The sequence below is a fragment of the Lathamus discolor genome, chromosome 15, assembly GCF_037157495.1.
Source record: "Lathamus discolor isolate bLatDis1 chromosome 15, bLatDis1.hap1, whole genome shotgun sequence".
In the NCBI taxonomy this organism is placed as follows: Eukaryota; Metazoa; Chordata; class Aves; order Psittaciformes; family Psittacidae; genus Lathamus; species Lathamus discolor.
Window position 1 is genome coordinate 5,989,456 of NC_088898.1, and position 18,085 is coordinate 6,007,540.

The window sequence follows — 18,085 nt, forward strand, 5'->3', positions numbered from 1 at the left end:
CAGAGAGAGCTTTTATGTATGGATTTTAAACACACATTTCAATCCAAACATCCATATTCTCAAATGGTTACTTATTCCTGTTTACCTTGGATGTTGAATACATTTGGATCATGTTTTCAGCTCCTTGCTTCACTTTCATTTCAACATGCAGCTGCTTTTTCAGAGCTTCAACCTTCCTTGCCATGGGGTCTGGGTTTCTTTCCCAGAGACAAGGATCTGGAGACACTGATCCATCTGTACAAACAATACAATCAATACCATTAGTTATCTTATCTTGTGTCATTTCACTGGTTATTGATGGGTGACTCTATAAAACAAGGTTAGGCTATAAAAGAAAGTACAAAAAGGTCTTGTCTACAAAACTGACTGCAAAACACTCTTTCAAATGAAAAATCAATATTTCTCTAGTTTATCAACGAACCCACTCTAACAAGCACTCTTTGAACTTTATACTCACTCATCCTGTCAGATACTTGGCTGATCAACTGCCCAGAAACTCTGTTCAAATCTCTTCAATTCCACCTGCAACCTACACCTGAATATTACCTGTGTCCAGCACTCAGCTGGTCTCCTCCCTGTATCGATCTCTCATGTTGCCTTCTTTCACCTTTATTGCCCCATACTCAACTTTTTACTGCACAAATAATTTCATCAGCTACATACAACAGAAGAAACTGTTACTACGTTTGAGCCCTCAACAGAAAAACACATAAATTCAATATATATAAATATGAAGCACAATAAGAGAATTTTCCTGTCAATCATAACCCAAGCCCTACCTGTCTTATTCTCCTCTTTGTCTGTTATTACAATCCTTGCATTAAGCTCCTGAAGTTCCCAATGCAGTTGCTCCAGTTTTCGGTTGGAAGATTTCAGCACATGCTCTATATGAACAAGATTCTTTCTGTCTGTTGTCGCTTTGCGCAGGTTTTCTGCTCCCTCTTTAATCTTCAGTTCTTTCTGTATAGCACGGCGAAGCAATTCCTTCTCACCCTCCAGTTTTTGCTGGAAGCCTGGATCCATTAAGTTCACACCATTGCTCAGCTGCAAGAGACAGCTGCCCTGTAATCAATCCAATAAGATTTCAGAGATAACACACTTCTACCATTTTTATGGTATAGCAATACCCTCATAACATTCCACTCCTTCATTTCATTTAGAAACTGGTTCAAACAAATTCTTAAGCCAAACTTTTCAGCAAATTTCCAATGCAACCAGACCTACATTTAAATTGCAGAGGACAGAAAACAACTTTGATCTTAACATGTCTTAATTTCATTTTAATCCACACTGGAGAAAAACCTGCACATTTTCTCCTTGTTATTTAATGTCCACACACATCTTTGCTCTTCAAGTATCAAAGCCCAGGCAATACTTGCTCTTGTTCTGATCACCATTCGCTTTTACTGGTATGATGTAGTAGACACGGATTTTTATGTGGACATGTCTTGATGCTGACTGCTCAAAGACACATCCCAACTAACCCGTTAGAGTTTTCTAGGCACATCACAAGCATGCATTAACTCTTGGCTGTTAGGCATGAAGAAATAAAATGTAAAACCTACAGCTGTTTCTACAAATGAACAAGCAACAGAGTAGGCTTAACTTTCTGCTGTCTCTGCAAAGGTGAGCCAAATGTTGTCTCAGTCTCTATTCTGTGATTTACAGGCGGTAAAGCCACTTAGAAACACGGACTATTTTTGACTTGCATTAGTAGCATTCAAGCTCGTTCTATGCCATTTTCAACACTGCTTGTTCTAGTGATATACCATCAGCTCTGGATGGAGATGCTCTGTCTGCAGGCTCTGGACATACACAGTACAGGCAGTCGCATCAGAGGTGTATCTCACTGACCACATTAACACTGGACTCAGACCAGAGCTGTGAAAGCTTTATCCATGAGGATGCTACTTAAAACTGTAACAGATCCAAGCAAGACATTGTTTCTCTCTTCAACAGGAAGAGTGCCTTTAAGGCATTCAAAGCAATACGTATATTAATAACCTAACGTTAATGATTCAGCATACTCCCTGCTCAAATGCAAAAGCAATGGTTGTCAAGCTCTACTACACTGACTTAATGCCACACAGCACGTCAGTGACTGAAGACAGAACTCAGGAATCCCAGCTTGCTTTCACACTCCTTAGTCGGTTGACCACATTTCCAACAATAAACCACACTGGTTTTGTGTTACTCGGGTACAATACTGCACTTTAGGAGTGTGCTGTGCATTCAAAGCTGAAGCCACTCACACAGAAACAATTATTTAATCAAACACCCAACCAAACATCCTCCATCAGTTTTTGTTGATTTCAGTCTAACAGCAAAATAATTAAAGAAGGAAAAAAACAACATCTATTTTAAAGCTGGCTTAGAACCAAGTTGGGTCTGCAGGAGATACACAATAGCCAAAACAGGAGTTGTTCAGATTGGTAACAAAAAGGTCCAGATTAACATCCTGATTCCAGGAAGTTCTCGCCCAATTAGTAAAGCCAGGAACTATAAGCCAGAGCTTTGATAAACATCCAAAGTTTTGTGAGGAAGAACTTGAATCATGGAGTTCCTGAGTCACAGGCAGCCTTTACCAGCTCTAAGTTGAAAAATCAGTAAGATCTTTATCCACTCTGTAGCAAGTAACTAAAAGGAGTCCATTTGGCTGCAATTCCCACTTAAATCATTAGGAAAAACATACAGATCTCTTTTCTATCCAAACTATGCAAATGGGTGTAAGCAATCCACCCCCTGGATCTGTTCAGAGCAACAGAATGAGCAGTGTTACAAGTGTAATACCAGTAAAGGGAACTGAATACAGAGACCTGTGTATTGATTCAGAGAACAGGTACGGTCTGGGCAGTTTTGGGGTCGATTTTCCTCCACGCCACTCTCTGCCAGAAGTTAGTATGAATACTGGTTAATGCACCATGCTATTCTTTCTAAATATATTTAGAATGTAAGCATGGGATGTTTTCACAGAATCATGGAATGGTTTGGCTTAGAAATGACCTTAAGCTCATCCCCTAGTTCCAACGCCCGTGCCATGGGCAGGGACTTACTGAGGAGGATGGAAAAGCTGAATTTGCATTTGGATTGATCCATTTTGCATCCTGACTCAGGAATTTCGGTGGGGTATCAGGAGATTGCCCCAGCCCATGCTGCAGCTGTTCTTGGGCTCCCCACAAAGCTCAGTCCTTCAGGATAAGTCTCCAACACAACCCCAAAACGCATTTACAACTTGCAGAGGAATACCCAAGGAGGCTTAAATAAACTCACTTCTGGTACTTGTAGTAGGGCTGTCACAACTCACCCAGGGCTTCCACTAGGCTCCTTGCACTGAAGTGTCTACGCTGCTTCCTAACTGGCAGAAATAGCAGCAGTATCAAAGTTGCACTTAGTCCTCGGGATTGCAGCCTGGGAAGATCCCATCCCCTCAGTGGTTATGCCCAGTCTGGCAATAAACTTCACCTGCACAAAGCCCAGCGCAGACCTGGCTCTTACAGTTTCACCACTAACCCAGAAACTGATTTACAGCTTGATTGAATGGGCTGATCAACTACCCAGAAACTATTCAAACGAGAAAGCTCACATGTGTTCACCAGGGCATTGAAAATCACATCCTTCAGGGCAACTTTGTGCTGTAGGGAAAAGGCCTGCGTCGGGCACACACATGCTAGCCACATTCACTCTTTACAAGAAAAAAAGATACTGCAAGCATCGGAAAAAGCCACTTGCAATCCTGGCCGGAGCCATTCAGCTCCTTTCCCAGCTCCAACCTCTGCAAGGGTGGAGAGCAGCGAGGGGGGAGAACCCCGTCCTTTGTGCCGCTCTCTCCATCCCGTCTTTCCCGGATTAGGCTTGGAACGCCTCAAGGGAAGAGGGCAGGGCACCTCGGCCACCGCGCCGAGCTTACTCCAGAACTGGATGCTTCTCGGAGCACGGAGGCTGGCGGCCCGCCCAGCGCCGGCAGCGCCCCGCTGCCCCACACCTCCTCGATGCCGAGACAGGGATCTCCCCAGCGAGCACCAACCCGGCCCGAGCCCCACTCCCCTGAGGCGGGGAGGGACATTTTTAGGGGATCCCCCCCCGCTCCGCAAGGCCTCTCCCTCCTCCCCGGGGCGCGGCCACCGCGACCGGCTGAGGAGACAGCGGGAAGCCCGCTCCCTCCACCGCCGCTCCCTCCGTGTCTCCCCGGGGCCGGGGGGCTTCCGGCGGGGCAGGAAAGGTGGAGGAGACCCCAGAAGGATGGAGGCTGCCGCCCAGGATGGGGAAGCCCCCTCAGCTCAGGCCACCCGCCATGAGCCGCCCCTCCTTGCCCTCAGCGCGGCGCTCACCTGCGGGCTCCCCGCCGCCATTGCTCCGTGCGGCCCCGCCAGCAACCGGCACTTTTCAAACTCCGGCCTTCCCGGGGAGCGGCGCGCCGCCGGCCAGCGCCCTCTCGCGGGGTGCGGGCCCCGGGGAGCGGAGAGCCTCCCTTCCCCTCACGCCTCCCTCGCAGGAGGTCGTCCCGCTGCCTGCGCCCGCCCTGAGGGGAAATGCGCAGCCGGGACCTGGCGCGGGATGGCGGCGGGAAGGAGAGAGGCGCGGCGGGCCGGACGCTGAGGAGACTGAGGTACCTCCCGCTGCCTGGCGTGGGCATGACCCCCTCCGCGCCGCGCTGCTGGGGAGGGAGAGGATTTAGGGGGTCAGTGTTGTGTGTAGGTGCAGAAATGGTGAGTTCGCGATGGAGGGGCACTACAGGGACCTACACAGTGCAGATACCCAGATACGGGGTTTTGATCCCTTGTAGACACCTCTGGGTGCTGAGAGGAAAAATTCCTGTGCTGGGCCCAGCTTGCTGTGCTGAGGATATGGGGTGGTTTCCAGTTCGAGTTCTCCACATTGACTCGTAACTGGTGTCTGTTGGCAGAGGAACAAGCAAACTGCAGCTCTTCTCTAGACAGGGTGCTCCCCTGGAACGGGGGCATTCCCTGCTGCCACTGCTGGGTTTTGCCTAACTGTCCCTTTACGTGTAGGATCTGGTGTTTCAGCTGAATACTAGAGTGAAAAAAGAACCCAAGTCCATTGGCAAGGCCGGCAGTAATCCCCTAGCTATCACAAGTGAAAAACCCACTATGCTGTCTTGCAGAACTGATTTACAGTGTGTCGTAATGCTTAAAGCAAGTCACAAATACTTATTGCTTTCAGGTGGTGAAGACCACTGCTTGTAAGATCCCTCCTCAGCAGTTTTACGTAATGTTATTATTGCACTAAAATGCTTGGGTTTGGGCCTGGAGCAATGCACAACTTTGAGTCAGAAGGCATCTGGAGGTTACAGAATTCCCACAGTCAAGTTTAGAAAGATATTAATAAACAGAAATGGTTTCCTTTTATTTAATTAGAATAGTTTTTTTCTGGCGTGTTTTGTAAATGATCTGCAAGTGAATAATTAGGAAATCAGCAGAAATTTAAATCTATCTTAACTGAGTTGAATTAATAAAGCTTTAAACTTCTATAAAACCTTTGATCATGCTCTTGTTGTTAATAAAGCAAGTGCATTAGATTAATATAAACCCTCTGGAACCTATTGCTATTTGTAACATGGCCCAGGCTCTGTTTAGTGTTTCAGGAATTATTATTATTAGACTGTATATTCATTGAAAGTACTGGAAAGGGGAAAGTAAAAGCTGGTAGGTGTGGATTGAAGCTCAGGACAGGGACACGACCATCCCTCCAGCAGACTAGGTCTGTCCCCGCAGCCGGGATTCAGGTTGTGTTTGTCTTGGGCTGAAAGAGAGGTTTGGGGTTGTGGCTACAGAGGCCATTTTGCTGCTCTCAGGGTTCATGTGAGGGCTTCCCCCTTTTTCCTTCAGGTCTTGTGCCTCCCAGGTGAGGCAGGGGAGCCCTGCCCTCCACCAAACCATCCAGAGGAGATAGGACACATGCGGCACCAGCTTGTAGATGAATTGCATTTGGCAAGCATTAAAAGGTGGAAGCACTGGGAAAGGATGTCCTCACTTCCCAAAGCCCTTTGCCCTTCACCTTTGCCATGTCTCCCAGTTTACGCTCCTTCCTGGCCAGGGAATACTCCTCCTGGAGGGAGCAGTGCTATAGCCCATGTCAGGTGCCACAGAAACCCACCCTCCCGCCCCACATGAGGTTGGGGAATGAAGGAGTCCCACTAGCTGAGGACCAAGGTGAGCAAGAGTTACGTCTTACAGCGCTCCCTCCACTGGAGTACATTCACTCAGAGAAGGTGATGATAAAAAGTCTTGGAAGTCTCAATTTTTAATGCAGCAGAGGGAGAGCAAGAGATTAAGCATAAATCTGATCCCCAGAGGAAGCAAGCATCATGTTCAAGTCACTTGTGACCTCCCGTCACTCTTATCACACTGGGCATCTGGTATCTTTAAAGAAGCGATCGCTATCAGCCTGACCTGTGAAAGATGATGCTGAGTTTACGACTAGCAACTGATTCTTTTGAAAAAGACTCTTGGAAATGGTAACATCAAGTAACAGTTGAATGTACTTTAATTCCTTCAAACAGAAGGATATCTGGAAGGTACATCAGAGAAATTATTTCATTGATTTCAGTCTTTTCAAAGAAAAAAAAAATCATGGCTTCAAAATTCAGGAACAATATCCAATAAACAAAGTACTATGGTTGTGCACCTGGTTTAGTGTGGTACAAAGAGAAGCTTACAGATTCAAATGATGGCATAAATGACTGAGCAATCCATTCAGATAATGCTTGTTTACAGGGACAAAAAACTATCTTGACAAGTATGAATAAGCACACAGATCATCTGTTTAAAAAAACCCCAAACCTTTCTAACTGTATTTACACACACATGGATGTATTTGCTTTCCTTTGACACTAAAAATTACAGACAAAAGATTCCAGTTTATAGCAATTAAACTTCAAACAAAAATAGTCTTTCAAGTCATACAGCCCCAGAACAGTAGTTTCATTCTTTTTTAAACTGCTGCCAACTCTATATTCTAACTCTGGAAATTCAGGCCAGAAAGGCTGCATTCAGCTTCCACCTGTGACAGATTTCAATTGGCAGCATTAACTGGATGTGAGGAGCTCAAAGAGCAGTGGGGAATTAATGAGATACAGACATGTAATAAGAATGAATCTCTCACACTTATCCAAGGTGAAAGGCTTTAAATGCTCATTATATGCATATACAAATTAAATGAAGTAAAAATGGACACCCATTACACATTCAGCCAAATTAGACATTAAGTGAACAGTCAGAGCACATGATGGCCATCTGTAGTATTTCTTCAGCATTGCAGAGAAATGTGCTAATCCCTACTCATGTCTTCCATTGCTAGAAAAAAATTACACTTAAATAATGGTTTATTCTTTTAGCACATTAGTTTACTCTTTAGCCATTGTCAGGAGTAAAACCTTAAGTTTCTCAAGCAATTCAGTATTATCAGTACAGTAGCAAGAGTGTTTTGTCAACCTCTAAATCCTAAAGATTTAGACAATCTGAGAAGAAAAACCTCAGAAGTAGTATTTCATTATCCAGACTTCTCATTTCTTGTTCATGGATTTGAATTTACAGAACCTGAAGCTTTGATTACTTTCAAAACAGTTTTTAGAGGTTTTCTGGTAGTAACCAACAGGGGTGTAACAATGGTACAATGTTTTTCCTAAAGCATGAAAATGACCTGGAAAAAATTATTTTCCTTGAAAAGCTACAGTTAGGACTACTTAACAATTAATTAACAAGGCATCATGGCAAGAAATAGCACATCAACCCTCTATCACAACAGCAAATGGTTTCCATTCTCACAACAAAAATGAATCAAAAAAGAATTAAAACTGAAGAGACTTCATAGGTTTGGTTCCTTCTCTCTCTAGATGCTAAGAAACCATTCCTGATTAACATCATATTTACCCTGCAAGCAGGATCAGGGCAGAAGCTTTTGTTGAGATGGACTAAAGTAAATGGTTGCCTTATTTTTGCATTGCTCACATGCAGACTGGATGTTTTATTGTCTCTGATAACTGGATTAAATTCGAGCTGGACCAGACACAGAATGTTTCCCCCACACGTTATTTGGGCATGTCTTAAATAGAGATTGATTTTGTTCTAAGTGTATTCTTAAGCATCAAAAATGCCGAATTTAACAACAGCAAATTCTGTGAGGAAAAGGAATCAGAGAATATAACAGCAAGTCTTCCCAGAAGACAGTCTTTTCTACACATCCAAAGAGAACTAGCTGTTTGAATTTTAGATTAGCTGATACAACATTTTCTTTTAAATATTTCAAAAGCACAGCATGTTAAAACAACTTTCATTACACTTTGTGGAATATCAGTACCAACAACCTCTATGTGAAATTGTTACAAGCTACTCAAATGCAGTCTCTTAACATGAGGAAGAGTACAGTAGATCTAAAGCATATATACATGCTGCTACCAAGGAAAGAAAGCAGTCGAGTAGCAACTTTTTTTACACAAGCTTTGCTAAGAATCTTGCTTTTTGAAATAGCCCCAAAATTAGTTTGCACTTAAGATTTTCAACTGAGATTTACAAAACCACCCAAATCTCATTATAAGACCCCTTGATCTTTTTATTCTGAGCTTGCATGGTATCTTTATGCAAACTGATTTACCAGAGATACAATGCTGCAAGCTACTACTTCAGATAGTTAATAATCAAGTGGTTTTCCTCTTGCAAAACACAGATATAAACCTCTGTCTTCACGCAAAGCATATGCACCCACAGCCCTGTCTTACAAAGTTTGGCAATTCAAGAACTGGAGTGTGCAGCAGTAACTATCAAACGAAACATTTCACAAGTGTTCAAATAGTGGCAACTCAATGAACTGCTCATCAGTCCACACAACCACAAGGTTGCATCAAACTGCATCAATACTGACCAAATGCCCCCCAAAATGCCAAGAAACTACAAAACAAGTTCAAAACAGGTTATTAAAACTGTTTCTTTCAGTGAAGACCAACCAGTCCCTTTGTGTACACATTTAGTTTTATTGTAACAAAGCAACTTGTACACTTTAACGTTTAAAACTGAGCATCTTTCTTTCCTTTCCAGTGAAACAAAAAAAAAAAAAAGAGAAAAAAAAAAAAGAATTTAAAAATAAACAAGAACAAAATTACAATAGAGAAATGTCAATTCCAAATAAGATCCTACAGGTTCTGCTGATTCTCCATCAAGTGGCAGGGCTCAAAGTCATCATTAGGAGAAGATTTTATTTTAAAAGTGTCATCTTAAACTGCAAGGATGTTTGTTAAACATCACAATTAAACATGCCAAAGGAGAAGAAGCCATGTTGTCAAAATGCCCACGTAACCCACCCCAACATCTGAAACCCACCCAGCTCACCTTCTAGAACCCCAGTTTTTTATTTTATTTTTTTTTTTAGCTTTTTCTTTTTTTTTTTTAAACAAGAGAAAGTAGACAGATACATGTTGGTAAATGCTAACTGTCCATATTCACATAGAGACACAGTGTAATCTCTGAGCCCAATATACAGAGAAAGAAGGAAAAAAGCTAGATTCTATGCACTACTACACAGGGGCCTAGCACTCTTCAGCTTCCAGCAGAGTGAAGGGAGCAGAAGGTTTTCTTTTTTCCCACAGAACATGGTGTGTTGATTCCATAAACAGTTTTTTGTTTTGAGACAGAAAGGGATAAAAATGAACTTGAAACAGAAACTGGTAGATTCTTTTCCACTGTATTCTGCTCAAGGTATTTCCCCCAAAAATAAAGTGTGAACCATGGTGTAGAGGAGAGAAAAAGAGACCTCAAGAGAACAAGGCGACTGAGCACAAGAAAAAAAAGACAGCAACTTGCTCCCAGGGACTGGATTAAAATTAAAAAGGTAAAAAGGGGGTTTGGAATCCATCAGTGTTCAATTAGTCATCTTCTCCTTCATCCTCCTGTTGAAAGATAAGCAACAATTAAACAAATCTAGTCACTAAACTTCATGGAGCACGAACTTTTAAATGCAGTAACCACAACTATCTCACTACCCTACAGACTACAGTCCTACAGTGTTACTCATAGCATGCTGTCTGATGATCACTCCTTCCCTCTTCACTAAGAAGTAGTAACACTTGCCATGAGCACCCACCTACACAGAAGTAAGTTAATAACTGGATGTCCCAATGAAGGAAGCACCAGGTCTAGAAAACTGTGACTTACAGTCACTACAAACACATAGGTTTAATATTTACAAAGTGAAGGGGTCTTTTCTCCCCACCCCTAATTTTAAATTCTGAAGAGTAATATATTTCAGATTTATTACTGCTAAATCTCAGGCTGAATTGAGCACTTCCAGATGCTAAATTCTAGGTTAAGTAATAACACTCTGGTGCCCACAACAACCCTTCTGTCCCAGTGTGAATAGTTTTTTAGCTGCTGAAGCTCAAAGACACCACACCCAAACATGAGAAACAAAGACACTCTAAACTTGAAGTTATCAACCCCCTGAACGCTGTCCCTCAAATACCACTTGCTACTAAAGGAAATTTCTAATTCCTGAGCCCAACAGAGAACCTTTCCTAAGCTGCCCATAGCCAGAAATAAACCAAAGATGGGAGTATGACAGAACTGGATGCACCAACAAAAGCTATTTACAAGTAAAGCCTTGCTAGAATGTACACCAAGAATTTTGTTATGCTCACATCCTAGTTCTTCTAAAGCATCTCCTTTGCAAGTTTACTAGAACTGCTTGTTTTCACTGTCATGTGCACAAGCATAAGTACACTGAAACATAATCCACTGAAATCATTCCACAAATTAAGGTAGTAAATATGCCTGGATTCTCCCCTCCAAACTGCTTGTTGGCAATTGTACAACAAAATAACTCAGTATTCTGGCAAAATCCCTCTTAAGTTTCTTTAGATTCTCAAACACCAGAGCTAGATGGTGTAAGGGTTAATATTACTCACCTCTCCTTCCTCTCCCTCATCATCATCTTCATCTTCCTCCCCCTCATCTTCATCTCCTTCTTCATCAATATCCTCTAATCCTTCTTCCTCTTCATCATCATCATCATCCTCTTCTCCCTCCCCTTCCTCATCATCCATATCAGGAACCTTAAAGACACGTATACACCATTAACTACAGTGATCAAATTCACTTACATGGTGCTATTACGGGTATGGATCATCAGCTCCGTGCTGTACTTACCAAGTAGTACTGCAATGGATTTGGCCAGATGTCATCCTTGATGACTTCTCCTAGCTCATCAGCCCCTGCATCAGAGTGGTCAGTGAACCAGGTGAAAAAGCTTTCTGGCTCTTCATGCTGCCTCTTCCTACTGGCTTTGTTCTGTGTCTGGCTTGACCGTTTTGTCAGGTCCTGAAAAGAAAGTTAAAAAGTTCCATTAAAAACTGGTCTTTACATGGCTTCTTTTTTTTTTAATAAGCACCATTTAGGAATGTGCTTATGTAAACAGCCCCAAGAAGTCACTTATTTCTCCCTCTTTCAGGAATAAGTCTTTAAGAAACACCTGGAACCCAAACAACTCACAGAAAAAGGCACTATATTTCTCATGAACATAAGAAAACAGCAAAACCGCCTGTTCCTTTCAATGGCCTCCACAGCACTACTAAAAATTCACAAGATCTTGCATTTGATTTATGTTCCTCTATCACAGGGAAGCACAAGCCTGACAAGTGTTTAATGACATACTGAACTTAGAATCATGGAATAGTTAGGGGTGGAAAGGACCTCAAGATCATCCAGTTCCAACCCCCCCGCCATGGGCAGGGACACCTCACACTAAACCATCCTACCCCAGGGCTTCGTCCAACCTGGCCTTGAACACTGCCAGGGATGGAGCACTCACAACCTCCCTGGTTAAAAGATCCCACAATGGCTAAACGCTATGACTACTACATGCTTTAAGAAACACTCAGTCTCCACACCTGTATCTCAAGTTAAAGACACAGCTTAAAGAACTGCCCAGCCGCCTTATCCTAAGATTTCCTACTTTGAAGTCTTCAGGCCATTCTTTGTAGTAAATGAAGAGACAAAAAAGCCCTACACAAATTGCTAAAACATGGTCAGAAGAACATACATGGGTCCTGTATCTACCCAAGTTTCATAAGTCTGCAACAATCTTATTGTGGAGATTGAAAAGAAAATTACAATGTGCTATTTAAATCCAATCTTTCTTTGATCATATAACTCCAAACTTCTAGTATTTGTTTTCTTGATAGAATCACAATATTTATAGGTTTAGACTGTTTAATGAAGGATACCAGAATTAAACACAGATTTTGTAGTATGTTGTAAAGATCACTCAGCTAGTTTGTATGGGGCTGTAACTTCTTGTACAAGAGGCAAAGTTCTAGTTCTCAATTAAAGGTTGTTTTCATCTCAGTCTGAGGGTGACAAAATAAGCAGTGACTTAACTGCAACCCTCAGTTCTGCTTTTAAAGACTGAGTTCACAATCTTCAGAATAACATGAAAGTGTTCGCAACTGTTACAGAAACTACAGCAAATTAATCGCATTTGAATAGTGGATGGATGAAAGATATGGTCACATTATTGTGTGGCTGCAACTTCTACAACGATGCAGTGTCTAGAAATGAAATTGAGGAAATAAAGAGAATAAAATCAAAACATGTACCACTATCTGACCCCCATAATCCTGCTAGTTTTGGAATTCCTTATTTAACAGTTATCTTAAGCAAAGAACAGAACACATCTAGATTCATGCCAGAAAAAGACAAGCTCATGCAGCTGTAATCTCTCCATCTGGTCATACTTGTACTTTCACTGTTCAGCTGAGCAAGAGAATCAGAACAGATCTCACATCAATAGGGTATTCCAAACCCTGCAAGATAGGCATGCACTTATGTATGTAGGGAAGTGGCAATGGACTGACAGAGGAAGACAGGGAGGACTAGGCATCTTCCAATACAAAACTAGTCAAAGGAACATACTTAAAGTGATGGCATCACACAGAGGAGCAATCCTCTCTCCCAGATACACACCTTCCCAGATTTCCATTTGATCTCAGTTGATTTTGAAGAAGGGTCTCCACTTTCATTGAGGTGAAACTCTTTGGAGAGAACTTTATTTTCAAAGTATGGATTCTCATCAAAATACTGCGGAGTTGAAAGCAAAGAGTTAGAACCCACATCATGTAAACACATGTGCCAAGTCCTAGGACTTAGCACAACATAGTACTAACTGGGTAACTGAAGAGATTAAGTTACAAACTACAACCCAATATGCAAGTACATAAAAACCAGCAGATAAATCATAAATGAAGGAATTCTTTAAAGTACTTACAAAATCTATTCTGTAACCTGATTTGATGTCTTCAAATTCTGTCACCTCAACTCTGGTCAAATAATGCAGTGCTTCCTCATCTTCTTCTCCCAGCAGTGCAGATACTAATGACAGAATCAGGAATCCCACATTAACAAAGCTATGAAAGGTGTATCATGCAGGTGAAATACAGGGAATTGACAGCAAGAAAGATTTAAAACGCAGCACATCTGTCCAAGCCAATTTCTTGCAGCCCACTGTTTGCACATTACCAGCCAACAGACTATTGGCATTTATATGATTTATATTTGCTGAGGTCAAACCATGATATTTGCTTGTTGTAGTTCAATTTTAAGAAGCAAGAAAAGCTCTACATGCATCTACCCTTCTCTCAAATAGATTTTCACACGTCATTCACCAACCTACAAGCAGTCTACCAACACGTTTTGTAGAAAGTCAGTTTATTGTCAGGAGCTCACCTCCAATTTAAAAATTAGCAAACCCACTAGAACTAGAATCCTTTTTTTTTTTTAGTTCTTTTTCTGAAGGGCACAAATAATTGAAAAAAAAAATCAGGAAACTTATTTGAAATGCAGAAAGAAAACTACCACAGGATTTTAGTGACCAAGATGCTCCTTTGAGCAACAAGTGTAAGAAATAAAAAGCTTATAAAATGCACTCTAGGACAAAGGAGGAAGTGTCTGCCTATGGAACAGGCTTCTGTTTAAATGTATGTCCAGCAACAATTCTAGAAAACCCTGAAGAGCTGCAAGACACATCACCAGCATGAACACACTGAAAAAAGAGGGTTTTTAAGAATATACCTTGTGGGTGGTTGACAAATGTTGTTACCCAGAAGTTTGGGATTTTGGCGATCAATTCTGACCTCTTCTGGAAGAATGGCTGGCGGAGTTTGTTGTATTTCTGTTCTACTTTCAAGATTTCCTCACTGGCTTGTTCGTTCAGTCTGTAAAGAAAAAGAGCCACATTAAACCACAAGAGTGAGAACTGAATTTTAAAGCCACATAAGCAGTAGTTAGCAAAAAAAAACCTGATTAGTCTGCCATATTCAACAGATGAGGCATCTAAAACAAAAAACAGAGGCCCTAAGCCCATAATGACTATTCAGAAACACACTACCAGAAGCAATTTCACTGATCTTAATGAAACATTCCTAATACATCCCATGCTCTGCAGCATTACATGAGGGACAGACCCTTATTCGTGCAAAGCAAAGTAGTTTTTACCTCTTAAACATTTTGATTGCAAAAGACCTAAACACAGACAACACATGACACTATCACCTGCTCTTTTTAAGTGTTGGGCAAGCAAGCTCCAGCAAAGAAATTCTACACTGACACAAATAACATCTGAAGGTGCAACATCTAATTGGGTTTGGCTCCAAAAAAGAGCCTCAATAATGCAACAGCTTCAGATGGCCAGAGCCTCAATGGTCACCTGCAGTCTTTGTAGAACAGTGTGCACGGAGCTACTATCCAGACAAATAGCAACACTGAACCCATAGAGTTTTGGCACATGGAACTTATGATTCAGTGATGCTTTCTAAGCAAATGAACATGTAAGTTTTTAAATGTATAATAAAACCTAACTTTTCAAACAAGTTTTTGGTTCCGCTTACACACATAAAACCACTTTTGCAAAAGAGCATACACAAGAACTTGAAAGCCCAATAGAGAATAAGTACCTAGTATCAAAAATATCACAATAAATTTTAAGCTCTAAGGTCAAGGTCTACCTTTTAAAATATCTGAAATAAAACAAGACCCCAGGATACTTCTTCAATTCTTTTATCACACACAAACGCCTCTTATATCTAATCAAGTCACCACAAAAGTGTGTCTTGGCAGTATTTAAACACAGCAAGAACTACCACCAAGTAGATTTCTTTACTAAATATTTTGACTTTTGAAAGTTACACTTCAATTTCTACTAAAACATTCATTGTAAAAGCTTGCTCATCGTTACCTGTCTATTTCATTCTGTACTTCATCAATGTGTTCAATTGCTTCCTGTTGCTCTTTTTCTGAAAAAAAGACCCAAGAAAACAAAAATGCATCAAAATCCCTCCATTCAAGCCTGACAAATCACCCGGGGTTTTGCTTAAGCCCTTTTCTGGTAAGGTACTTCTGAATTACACGGATATTTCTACTAAATGTCATAAGTATTACAAGGACTTAAAGCTTCAGCTACTTCCAGGGTGCGCTACAGCTGAAGCACAGAAAAGTTTGATGAAACAGCAGTCGGAGAGAGTTCACCCTTAGAAATCCCAGTTCACATTCCCCTACACGGCTTTACAACTCAACTTCAATGAGAAGTTGATCATGACGCATAAATAACAATTTCATTAAAAAGCTTTGAGCCGTATCTGCTGAGACAAACCCATCCGAAAGAACGTTAAATAATTTAGGCCAGAAAATCAATCGAACGGGAACACGCCGCCTTCTAAAAAACGACAAGAACGCTCGACAGGACGGTTACAAGCAAAAAACCCTTCCAAGCCGCCGTTTACCGGGATTTTCTCACCGGAATGTCCCCTCCACAGAGCCCGGCAGAGCTCCGCGTTTCAGGAGCCCTGTTTACCTATCGCGCTGGAGATGAATGACCTGCCGCGGGAAGTCGCGGGAGCGGTGCAGCAAGCTCACTCCTCCCCTGTTAAGTATCCCGCGCGGCTCAGCCCGCGTTAGGGGACAGCTCTCCCGGCGGACGCTTTGCTTCCCCCTCCCCACGGCGGAGAAGCGACCGCGGATAGAAAGCACGTGTGTGACCGGCGCTGGCAGCGGGCGCCGCACCGCAGGGAGGGTTTGATGGAAGGAGGAAGGAGAGCGCTGCGCCCTTCCCGCGGCGGCGGCCGCCGGGAGGAAACCTACGGCGCGGCGACCTTTAAAAAACCCTGAGCTGCCGCGAATCGCACGTGGGGCCGGCGCGGGCGGCTCCATCGCCGCCCGAGCACCGCGTGGCTCCCCGGGCGGGCAGGCCCCGCTCCATCCCCGCGCGGCGGGGCAGCACCACGCGGCCGCGGCGGCGCGGGGACCAGGAGGCGGCGAAGCATCATGGCGGCGGCGGCGGAGCACAATGAGACTCCGCGGATGCTGCGCCGGGAAGGGGGGGGGGGGGGGCGGGGGGGTCCCGCTGCTCCGCCAAGGCCGCAGCGCCCCCCGCCCGGCCCCGCCTGCGCCCGTGGGGAAGGAGGCCGGGCCGGGGAGCGGAGACAAAAGGGCGCTAACATGGCCTCCTCCTGCCGCTGCTGGGGCCTGCACATCCGCCCGGCCGACCCCGCGCTCTTCCCGCCTCCGGCCCGGCCGCGGCCCGTGTGGCTGGGGAAAATGGCGGTCGGTGCGGCGCGGTGCGAGGCGGAGGCCGCGGCGGCTGCCGCCATTCCCTTCCCGCCCCCGGCGCGGCCTCACCTGAGGTCTCGTCGGCCCCATCGTGGTTGGAGTTCAGCTCCTTCTTACTGACTTTGGCCGCCGGCGCCGACATGTTGGTGGCTGCGGAGCGGAGCGCGGAGGGAGGGGGGCTGTAACGGGACTGAGCAGGGGGGAGGGGAGGGGGGCCGGGCACAGACTCCTCCTGCTGCTGCTGCTGCCACCGCCGCTCTGGCTCCCTCCGCCGCCGCCGGGGCGCTCCGGCCTCCTCCGCCCGGACCTGGGGCTCCCAGAGAGCAGGGGGCGGCAGCGGCGCTCGCTCTGCCTCACGCTCTCCACAGCCAGCACCACCACCGCCGCCTCCTCCTGCTGCTGCTGGCGAGGGGCGGGCAGCGCGGCGCGCATGCGCAAGATCCCCCCCCCTTCAGGGCACTGGGGGGGGTGGGGTACGGCGGCCGCAACGCGCAGGCGCACCAAGCCCCCCTCCGGGGCACTAGGCAGCGGGCTGCAAGACGCGCAGGCGCGCTGCGCTCCCCTCCGAGAGTGAGGCTGAGAGCGCCGCACCGCGCAGGCGTAGACACCACCTCCTAGCCGCGGGCGGCCCGCGCGCAGCCGCAGAGGCTCCCCTCGTTGGCCCCGCCCCCGCCGACCACCCGATGCCGGGCGCCCATTGGCTGCGCCGGGCGGCCTCGGAGGGAGCGGGAGGGGCGGGGCTCGGCGCGGAGACACAGAGGAGGGCGGGGGCGCGCGCAGGTGTGCATGGCGCGCGGGGACGAGGGCAGCGCGAGGCGCATGCGCGCCGCGTCCTGTGCCCGCGCGCGTCTCCTCAGGGCCGCCCAGTGAGGAGAGGCGGGCGGGGACGGGGAAGGAGGCGAGGGGAGAAGGGGCGTTTGGGACCAGCGATCTCCAAATGGGGGATCCCGAAATGGCTGCTGAGGGCAGCAGTTGCGCTGCCTGAGGTGGCCTCTGCACCAGCCCTAACACCTCGAGGGGCAACGTGAGGTGAGGTCGTGTTCTCACAGGGACATGGCGATCCCCCGTCCTCCCTGAGCCCGAGCACGACCCAAAGCAAGAACTTCAGATGTTACGTTTTAAGAGCACAGAGGCCCTGTCAGTCACATGCGGCTATTGTGGGAGCACAGCTCTAGAAGGTCATAGAGCCCAGCCGCCTGCCAGCACACCTGCCACTGCACCAAGAGCAAGCAGACTTTAAATAACCCTTTTTGTCCCTTTCCTGTCCACCTGTCATGGAAGGGCTCGTTGCAGCTTCACAGCTACAGATAGCTCTGCTTTGCTCTTAAAGTAACAGCTGAGCCATTCTTTTCCATAAAAATACACAGCGTATCATTCACAGATGAGTATTTCGATGCAGACCAGGTTAAGAAACAAGTAGAACTTTGATGGAGTAGGAACTTGCCTTTTGTATCTGCTTTCCTGTCACACAAGACTACCAT

General features: G+C 45.2%; 2 protein-coding genes and 1 long non-coding RNA gene across 3 annotated transcripts in view; 1 reads left to right on the forward strand and 2 right to left on the reverse strand.

The window, feature by feature from the left end:
- Positions 1–4,538, reverse strand: part of PKN3 (protein kinase N3) — an 18,281-nt gene extending 13,743 nt beyond the window's left edge. The window contains exons 1-3 of the mRNA XM_065695973.1: positions 4,329–4,538; positions 780–1,062; positions 86–234 (exon numbers count right to left, since the gene is read on the reverse strand). Of these exons, the coding sequence (XP_065552045.1) occupies positions 86–234; positions 780–1,062; positions 4,329–4,349 (453 nt within the window). The 5' untranslated portion in view covers positions 4,350–4,538. The remainder of the gene's footprint in view (positions 1–85; positions 235–779; positions 1,063–4,328) is intronic.
- Positions 4,268–9,406, forward strand: LOC136022530 (uncharacterized). Its single transcript, XR_010616198.1, has 2 exons — positions 4,268–4,606; positions 5,847–9,406. It is a non-coding gene; the product is annotated as an uncharacterized LOC136022530 (long non-coding RNA).
- Positions 8,967–17,044, reverse strand: SET (SET nuclear proto-oncogene). Its single transcript, XM_065695979.1, has 8 exons — positions 16,674–17,044; positions 15,235–15,292; positions 14,073–14,215; positions 13,270–13,373; positions 12,969–13,082; positions 11,154–11,324; positions 10,913–11,059; positions 8,967–9,898 (listed from the first exon to the last, which is right to left on the reverse strand). The coding sequence occupies exons 1-8, from the start codon at positions 16,744–16,746 to the stop codon at positions 9,875–9,877; spliced, it is 834 nt and encodes a 277-aa protein (XP_065552051.1). The 5' UTR covers positions 16,747–17,044; the 3' UTR covers positions 8,967–9,874.
- Positions 17,045–18,085: the final 1,041 nt, after the last annotated feature.